General features: G+C 40.9%; 1 protein-coding gene across 4 annotated transcripts in view; it reads left to right on the forward strand.

Annotated features, from left to right (window-relative positions):
- FARP2 (FERM, ARH/RhoGEF and pleckstrin domain protein 2) overlaps positions 1 to 10245 on the forward strand; it is a 93462-nt gene that overhangs the window by 38440 nt on the left and 44777 nt on the right. For all 4 annotated transcript variants that reach the window (XM_006760532.2, XM_006760533.2, XM_006760534.2 and 1 more), the window contains exons 3-5: positions 7516 to 7620; positions 7796 to 7838; positions 8913 to 8991. In XM_006760532.2, coding sequence (XP_006760595.1) covers positions 7516 to 7620; positions 7796 to 7838; positions 8913 to 8991 — 227 coding nt within the window. The remainder of the gene's footprint in view (positions 1 to 7515; positions 7621 to 7795; positions 7839 to 8912; positions 8992 to 10245) is intronic.

The raw sequence follows: 10245 nt of genomic DNA on the forward strand, positions 1-10245 counted from the left end.
CGTGGTCACTCCCTCCTCTGAGGCTCCGTTTGTCCAGGTTTGACCAGTAGGAATTGGTCTGTGTCCTTTGACACATCTCTATTGATCTGTGAGTACCGGCTTACTTTGTGGTGCAAAACGCTCTGGTTCATCTTCCTGCTCCAGATCTGGCATCACCCCATCCTCTAAGGAAAGTGGCAGGTGTGAGGTGGGTGCACTTCTTCCTCTCGAAGTCCTGCTGACCAAGGACCTCTTCATGGACAGGTGGGGCTGTGTCCCTCTTCTTCCAAGTCACCCTCCCATGTACACATACGCTCTTGCTGTCCGGCATCCATCCCATCCTGGGCTGCTTGTCTCTATTGCCTTCCCCCCAGTCCCACCCACCCCCTCACTAGGGAAAGCCCTCAGTCCACCTGGGTTCCCACATCCTACACTTGGCCCTGTGTACAAACAGTCCCCTACCCCCATACCCAGCCTACTTTTTTACTTTTTAAATGTTTTTATTGTTTTTAGAGAGAGAAGAAGGAAGAGAGAGAAACATCGATCAGCTGCCTCCCGCACGCACCCCAATCAGGGATCGAACCCACAACCTGGGTATGTGCTCTGACCAAGAATCAAACTGGCAACCTTTTGGTATACATGACAATGCTCTAACCAACTGAGCCACACCGGCCAGGGCTACTTTTTTTTTTTTTTTTAATGTGTAGCCCTAGCTGGTTTGGCTCAGTGGATAGAACGTCAGCCTGCAGACTGAAGGTTCCTGATTCGATTCCGGTCAAGGGCACATGCCCAGACTGTGAGCTTGACCCCCACTGGGGGGTCTGTAAAAGGTAGCCAATCAATGATTCTCATCATTGCTCTTTCTAACTCTCTCTCCCTTCCTCTCTGAAATCAATAAAAATATTTTAAAAAATAAAAGATGTAGAGACTTAAAAAAATAGGTTAGTACATGCTCATGATAATAATCAAGAAGGTTATGTAGTCACATGGTTCATTTTTCTGAATTGCCAGCATTGTTCCTGTGCCCCCTCCCAAGTCTCTGCACTTCCTCACATGCACATCAGCATATCTATTCTGTGTTTCTATCCCCCACTCTAGGGTTAAAGTACGGGTTAGGTTTAGTGATAAGGTGATGGCTAGGATTAGGTATACATCGTGGGCACCGCTCTGCACCGTGCTCTTTTTCCACGTTGGTCACAGGGAGTAGCCTTGGTCTAACTGCCCTTTGTGGCATTGGGTGTGCCACAGTTCATTACCTGCCCTGTCCTGGCGAACTTTGGGTATGTGTAATCGTTTGCTGTTGGAGGCATTATTGGAACAGGTCTTATTTTATCTGCATGTTTTTGCACCTGTGAAATACTTGTTAGAAGTGGGGTTTTTAAGAGAATGGTGTGGATGTGGACATTTAGTAGGTAGTTTCTGGCCTCTACAGGGTTTGCTCCAGTCAGCCCTGTGGATAAATGAATGCCTTTCCCACACTCCCCAACACGTGCATTCAGACTTTGAGTTCTGCCAACCCAATGGACAAAACATGGAATTTCAGCTTCATTTTTCTTTTCTTACTAGAGGCCCAGAGCATGAATTCATGCACGGGTGAGTTCCCTCAGGGTGGCCTGCAAAGATCGGGCCCCAGCTCACACCCCCAACCTCGCAGCCCCAGCTCACATCCCCAGCTTCACAGCCCTGCCTGGCACCCCACCTTGGCCTGGTGCCACCCCCTCACCTGCTCCACCATCCCGCCTGTGGGGTGATCAGTTGGGGCCAGGCCCTCTGCCCAGCTCCCACAGCAGCTGGGAGCCAGGTGATGGCCCCACCCCCTGCCGCTGCCACTGTTTGCCGTCGGCAGGGCAGTTGAGCCCCACTCACACCCACCATGTTCTGTACCACCCCTGGCAGTCAGCGCACATTATAGCGAGTGGTCAAATTCCCGGTCTCCCAAATGACTGCCCAAGGGGACAATTTGCATATTAGGCTTTTATTATATAGGATATTTCATGATGTGTTTGTGTATGTTTAAACATCATTTAGTTCTCTGTTTTGTGAACAGCCTGTTCTTTTGCCCTTTTTAAAATTCAGCTCTTATCTTGTTACTGATTTGTGCAGTTTGCTGTGTTTTAAGGAAATTAGCCCTTTGTCTGTGATAGGAGCCATAAATGTTTTTCCCTATTTGTCTTTGAAAAAGTCTTTTGAGTTTACAGTGCTTCTTTCTTGGGAGATGTTTTTGATCTTCATGTTTTCAGTCTCTCAAGCCTCCTATTATGGCTTTTAGCTTCTGGAGTGTACTGAGAATGGCCTTCTCCCCACCCAGAGTATAAAACAAAATTATCTCATTGTAGCACTTTGATGAATAGGCATGTTTGTGTTTAAATGTTTCTCATCTTGAAATTATGATATGAAGTAAGTCTACAACCTTATTTTTTCCAGATGGATACCCAATAGTATTCATTGAAAAAAAAAATCTGTTTTTCTCCCACTGATTGATTTGAAATGTCACTTTTATCAGACACTCCAGTATCTTATATATTTGGATATATTTCTTTACCTCCTATTCTCTTTCGTTGATTTGTCTTTGTAGACATGTAACAGTACCAAACATTTCAATTACGGTTTCCAACAGTTTGAATATCTATAAGGCTAGTCCTCCCCTATTTTTCTTTTTTCAGAATTTTCTTGGCCATTTTTGCATTTAAAAAATATATGTCAACTATAGAATCAGCCTATAAGGTACCTCAGAATCCTGTTGATACTTTTATTAGGACAGCAGATTATTCAAGAAGACCTGACGTCTCTTTGGGGAAGTTTCTACCTGAGAACATGGCGTGCCCACCACCTCTTTATGCCTCTTCACTGTCCCCCTTTTCTCTCTCAGAATAGTGATTTGTAAATTATCTCCATAAAGCTTTCTTTTAGTGTTAAATTTATTCCAAGTTCCTTCAACTTTTTGTTGCTTTGTTACAATGTGGTTATTTCTTCTTTTCTGTCCTGAAAATGGTGAAGGCTGTTGATATCTGTATAAGTTTTTCTCTCCACCTAGTGTAATTCCTTCTTTTCCATAAGAGTTTTCTAGTTGATGTTCTTGGATTTTCAAAGTTAATTATTGTATCTGCAAATGATAGTTTTGCTTCCCCTTTTCTGATTTTTACCCTTCATTTCTTCTCCGTATTGATGTCAGTTAATTCAGTAGCGGTGGAGTGTGCTTTGGGAGTGACCCGTCTTGTTAGATGGTAAACAGTCATATCTCTTTCCTATTTTATTAAGAATTTATACCAAGAGTGGAAATGGAATTTTATCAGATGCCTTCTCAGCATCTCAGATACTGGGGCTCATCATAGGATTGTTTTTTTTCCTACAGGTCTAGTAATATGATGTAGTAATAAATCTTCTAACACTATATGTTAAATTATCCTCTATCTTTTGAATAATTGTACTTGGTTATAGCTTATTATTCTTTTAGTTGTTGCTGGATTACGTTTGTTGATATCTTAGTGGGGATATTTTTATTAATACCCATAAATGGAGATGTTTCTATAGGCGGGGTGTGTGTGTGGATTTGTTTGGAGATTGGGGGTTCTTTTTCAGAAAAAAAAGATTCAGAAAGGATTCCCCACTACAGTGCTTGGGTCAATTTAAATAACATTGGAACTGTCTGTTTCTATATGGTTTATAAAAACACCAGATTTTGATGATTTTGTAGATGTTGAATATATATTTCAGGTGACACAGAGAATTCAGAATTCCTTTTCTTACCTGAACATAGGCTAATTGACTTGCAAAAACTTTTTTAGTTTAATAAAATTACTCCAACTCAGGAGGTTAAATCCACCTATATAACATACATATGTCCATATGTGTATCCATCCATGTTGTGAGTATGTGTATATTGGGGATATGTATTCATGTGTATGTTATATATATGTGCATGTGTTTGTGTTTTATACATATGCGTTCAAGTGTTTGTATATGTGTGTTGTATGTTATACATATGTGTATGTGTTATACATGTGTATCTATATGTGCTCGTACATGTGTATATTATACATGTGTGTATGTGTATAAATGCCCAGACTTATGAGCTCTATCCTGGGTATTGGACATTGCATGGCAAGAATGCCTCATGAATGTGCCTGTGTGGGTCTGCACACGTAATGTGCATTGGCGTCCCTTAGCCCAGTTGGCAGGTTTCCTGGAGCAAGCCCAGCTATCCTCACCAGGAGTGGAGGGCTTGGGTAGGACTGTTAACCCCACCAGCAGACAAGGGTGGCCAGGCAGCTTAAGGAGAGGGTGGGCTGAGGATAGTGGAGCAGTGGCAGCTGGTTAGGGTATTAGGTCGTTGAGGGCACATCTTTCATGTGCTGGGCCTGGAGATTCAAGGTGGATGAGACATAGTCTCTGTCCTTCAAATTTACCGTCTAGTGGGAGAAATGTACCCACAGAGGTATAAATAGCAATGCCAGAAATGCAGTACTGGAGTCAGTACCAGGTGATGTATTAGGTGGAACTGACTGAAATTACAGGGACTTGAAAGATGAGTGACTTGCCAGGTTCTCAGAGGACATGTTGGAGGCCAACAGAAAGAAAGTGAGGGAATTTTTCTATGCAGGAATAGCCTGGGTATTCAGGTCACCCCTGGTGGCTGACGCCTCATAGTGTGGGGCTGTGCACTCAAGCTGAGAGACTTGCGTGTTCCTCGTGCAGCCTTCTTCCCCCCACCACCCCCCACTCCCCATTTTCCAACTCCAGTGCTACAGCGACTTGGTCAGCTCTGTCAGCAGGGAGAATAGAGAGGAGGGACTGCGTGGTTATCCCAGAGACACGGAGCCTATGTGGGGCGTGGGCTCTCCTCTTCCCATCCCCCAGCATGTCACAGGGACTCCTTCCTGACACTTGTAAGAGGTGATGCTAGAGCAGTGGTTCTCAACCTTCCTAATGCTGCGACCCTTTAATACAGTTCCTCATGTTGTGGTGACCCCCAACCATAAAATTATTTTCGTTGCTACTTCATAACTGTAATTTTGCTACTGTTATGAATCGTCATGTAAATATCTGATATGCAGGATGTATTTTCATTGTTACAAATTGAACATAATTAAAGCATAGTGATTCATCACAAAAACAATATGTAATTATATATATGTTTTCCGATGGTCTTAGGCGACCCCTGTGAAAGGGTCATTCAACCCCCAAAGGGGTCGCGACCCACAGGTTGAGAACCGCTGTGCTAGAGGATGATTTGCTCTTTGGTCTTTATGTTATATTTTCCATATGAGATCACCTTGCAGCTCACTTCTCATTCTGCTGAGATGCTCACTGTGCTGTGTCTCTGTGCTTCTTTGTTACAACAGATGCAGGTTTTATTCCTTCAGATAAGAATTCTCATTTTAGGAGAATAAGCACTTCTTGGGTACACATTTAGAAAACTTGGTGGTTAAGCCTAAAGAAACAGAGTGTCCTTTGGAACAATACACACACCCTTGCATATAGTATTTTTTAATCGCGGAAATGACATGTCTATTGGAAAATAATGCAGACATTACAGGAGTTCATAAATAAGGTAAAAGTAAAAGCCCTGACCACTCTCCATCTCAGTTCAGTCCTTTCACTGTGGCTACCTGTAAAGATGCCAGGTCCAGCTTTCCGGACTTGTTTCTATTGTATGTAAACAGTATGTGTGGGTTCTGGGAAATGGAATCATATTTTCTTCACTGTACAGACATGGAAACATTTTTTCTTGACTAAACTGTAGCCCTGGCTTTATTCTGTGATGGTATATGCAGGGTTCTGTGTTCTTTTTAAGGGTTGCACAATTTTCAATTATGATTGCACCATTGTTTACCAGTTCATTACTGAGTTTGTCCTGATATTTAGCTCTGTATATTTGTGTGAGAATATCTGTAGGAGAGCCCTGGCTGGTTGCCCAGTGGTTAGAGCATTGGCCCATGGACTGAAGAGTCACGGGTTCAATTCTGGTCAAGGGCAAGTACCTCGTTTGCAGGCTCAATCCCCAGCCCTGGTCGAGGCCCCGTGCAGGAGGCAACCAATCAATGTGTGTCTCTCATATCAATTTTTCTCTCTGTCTCTCTCCATCCCTTTCACTCTCTAAAAATCAATGGAAAAACTATCCTTGGGTGAAGATTAACAAAACAAAACAAGAGAATATCTATCTGTAGGAGTAATTCTAAAAGTAGAATTGCTGAGACAAAGGTATTTTATACACTTTAAATTTTGAGGTGTTTTCAAACGAGCCCAGAAGGTCATGTGAACTGTGGTCCCAGCAGTTTGCGCGGATATGGCTGTGTTCCTGCTGTTTTACTTCATTAGTTATTAGAGGGCTGGAGTGCCCTTTGTATTTTCTCACTCGATTCATAAAAGCAGTATGAGATCATGGTTGGTTTTTTCAGTTTGGTTCTGGAATGTAACTTTGCTCAGTGTCTTTCCATTCACTGAGCAAATCAAATTTGTCATTCTTTCCTTTGTGCTGATCTTAGGAAGACTTTATTTACCCCAAGATCATAGAAATATCCCCCTTGGTTTTGTTCTAGTCTTTAGTCCACTGGAATTTAGAGCTGATTGCCCCACCTCATTTGAGAATGGCCCATTCTCTTCTCATAAGCATGAAGTGCCGCCAAGTAACTTATTCACTGGGGTTTTAGGCAAACATGGACTCTGAGATCCGCCTTTTTAGTAAATATCAAAATTTGATAAAATGTTTATGGACGCCGAAACCGGTCTGGCTCAGTGGATAGAGTGTCGGCCTGCGGACTGGAGGGTCCCGGGTTCGATTCCGGTCGGGGGCATGTGCTTGGGTTGTGGGCACATCCCCAGTGGGAGATGTGCAGAGAGCAGCTGATCGATGTCTCTCTCTCATCGATGTTTCTGACTCTCTAGCTCTCTCCCTTCCTCTCTGTGAAAAATCAATAAAATATATATTTAAAAAAAAATGTTTACCAAGACTAAAAATGGTTTCTGTAGCCCTAAGTTTACAAAGAAATATGACTAAAGACACTGAGAATGTAAAATTGAAGGAATTTTTTAGCTTTATTTAAATGGTGTCAGTTTCTAAGCACAAAGAGCCCAAGACTCATTTTATTTGCTTTGTGACAGTTCTTAGTTTATTTTACTTTTTATTTTTTTCTTAATCTCCACCTGAGGTTATTTTTCTCCATTGATTTTTTTAGAGAGGGAGAGACAGACACAAAGAGAGAAACATCCATGTGAGAGAGACACATCAGTTGGTTGCCTCCTATATGCGCCCCGACCAGGACCCCAGGACCAGGGATCCAACTTGCAACCCAGGCATGTGCCCTGGATCCCAATCGAACCCAAGATTCTTCAGGCCAATACTCTATCCACTGAACCAAACCGGCTAGGGCTACTTTGTGACTGTTTTGAAGCCCTCCTAGAAGAAATGTGAAATAAGAAATTAACTGTAATAAAGTTCGTGTGCAGGAAGTGGCCTTATGCTACACAGTGTTTAAAGTCTTTGTTGTTAAAGTCATATAATCCTCTACATGCTTTTTCTCACCTGTCTCACCACAGCCTAAATGTGACGGCCAGGTCTTATTGGCACAAGTGTGGAGGCGTTTGAATCTGATAGAATGTGACTACTTCGGGTTGGAGTTTCAAAACGTCCCCTCCTACTGGGTAGGTGCTCCTCATTCATTTGGAAATAGCCCTGGGTATGTTATAGGGCCCTCCCAACACCCACGGGTCACTGAGGGCCTTTGAGTATGACTATAGTTATTTTCTTGTTTGTAGCATACTTACTAAATAGAGAAGTTATTTTCATGGATTTGCTCTCTTCTTAAATCCTCTTTAGATTTGGCTTGAACCTATGAAACCCATCAGTAGGCAAGTACGAAGTAAGTCCTTTTTTTTTTAACTTCTGTTCACTCAAAGTGCTTTGTTTTTGTTCTTGACTGTTCAAATCTGAGGCATGATGAGTTGTTCCCTGTCACCATTCTGGGCAGCCATGAGGGTGCTCCTGCAGCAAATGGACCTGGAGGTCACAGTGCCGTTTGGGGGGGGGGGGGGGGGGGGGGGGCAGTGCTTTCACACTGGTTCTAGGTTACTTGCCTCGCATTTGGAAGCAATATGCAAAAATAGGTATGCAGTTTCACTTTAAGTTATGAAATGACACTGAGGTTCTTTCTTTAATTGGCATTTTAATAAAATAGTTAATACCATTCTGTAACTATAAACATAATTGTAATTGTAAGCATGATTATTTTTGTTAGTCTCTTAATTTTTTTAAATGTAAGGCATGTAGTAATGCTTCTTAGTTCTTATGTATTTGTATAGGATGAATTCACCTGGAACTTCCTTAGTACTAAACTGAGGAAGAAAGGACATAAGTAGTAACTTCTTTATTCGCTGATAAGCCAAGGCCATTTTGGTTGCCATAACATTTTAACAAACAGTTCCTCTTTTATTTATTTTTTTGGTAAAAATTACATGGTTATGATATAACATTTCAATAAAGCTGAGATACTTAGATGAGCTAATATATTATGTTTTTTTAAACAATAATCAGGTTGTTCCAATTCAGTATAGTGAGTAATGACAACATTTTTCTTTCAGTAAAGTATATAAGGAATTCAAAAATAATTTTTTATTATTACTACTTAATTATGTAAATACCTTAACTTTTTAACATAAAAATATATTTAAAAATTTTAATGTGCAATATCCTGCATTTCTTCAAGTTGCCTTGAGTAATCTCCATTTAACACAAGAGTTTTAAATTTTTTCTTTACTGGTACTTAGGACTCATAATTTCATGCATAGGAAATTTCTTACTATATCATTTGGAAAGATTTGCTTTAATAGTCCATTTGAAAGTACTAGCTTAACTATATAATAATACATGGAAAGATAACAACTACAATACAGAGAGATGGACTTATATGTGACATTTAAATTTTTTCTTTTTATAGGGCCAAAGAACACAATGCTTCGCCTAGCAGTAAAATTTTTTCCACCCGATCCGGGTCAGTTGCAGGAGGAATACACACGGTAAAGAGCCTGTTCTGACTGAGGCCACTATCAGCAGGGCCTTGAATTCACTTGTGTTTCCCACAGCGCCTGGCTCATCAGATGTTCCGGGCATATTTATTCAAAGAATGAATGAATACACATAAAAACTGTAACCCAGTATACACATAAAAACTGTAATCTGTATGTAGTAGTAAAAAGAAGCATTCTGACAGTTAACCCTTGCACAAACACAAATGTGAATGGGAATTGGAAGAAAGGTTTATAATACAAATTTGAGAATAAAAAATAGGGTATTAGGATATGGTTGAACAGGTATTCTCTAAATGGGCATAAATTTATACATGTGCATAAAGTTCTTAGAAATTTTGCCCATATATTTACTAGTACTTCTTTAACAACAAAATACACTTAATTAGGAGAAGTACCTAGTATACGATACCTCATGAATAGGTAGGGCAGACACTTCTGGTGACTTCTTTTCTGCAGCTCTTGAATTCATGCTCGATTCTTTGCAGAAATAATTGAAAGAAAATATTAAAAGTTGTTTCATCTGGGCAATAGGATTATGGAAGATTTTTCCCTTACGTTTTATGTACCAATTTTGTAATGAGAATAAAACAACAACCTAAAACAACTCACAGCCGAGGTCAGGTGTGAGCTGAATAGGACAACTGTTTAACCCTCGGACAAAACATGGACTTGTCCTAGATGTCTTAGGAACCTTTCTCTGCAGTTTTCACAGGTAATTTACCATCAGAAAAGTAGACTGTCAGTGTGAGGCAACGTCCGAGATCCCATTTGTTTACCTCTCGCTATATAGGTGAGGAAATGACCTCAAGGATGACAAAGAGTTTTTATGGTACAGAATGTATCTCAATGGTATATTAAATACATGACACCAAAAAAATCCCTTTTAAGGTAATAGCTTCTAAATATATTTAGACCTTGAAAATGATGAATAACATAAAGTGTTGCCTAATTCAGCATCCTGGGTCCAAGCCATGTTTATGCAGAAGGTCCTTGGTTTATTCATAAAAAAACAGTACTCACTTGGGATACGAGAAGAAAAACGTTGAAATGAAGCTCTATAAAGTAAAAGTAGCCCCTCACTCCTTGCACCACATTCTGCCCAGGAGCTCTGATCCCAGCATGTTCCAGGTGAATTCCCAGCAGTGCACAGCCCACCTAGGGCAGAGGCAGTCTGTGTATATGAAACTCTGGGGGCGGATATTGTTACCTGCACATCCATAGCCTACATGGACATCTTTCCCT

The sequence above is a fragment of the Myotis davidii genome, unplaced genomic scaffold (genome assembly GCF_000327345.1).
Source record: "Myotis davidii unplaced genomic scaffold, ASM32734v1 scaffold370, whole genome shotgun sequence".
Classification (NCBI taxonomy): domain Eukaryota; kingdom Metazoa; phylum Chordata; class Mammalia; order Chiroptera; family Vespertilionidae; genus Myotis; species Myotis davidii.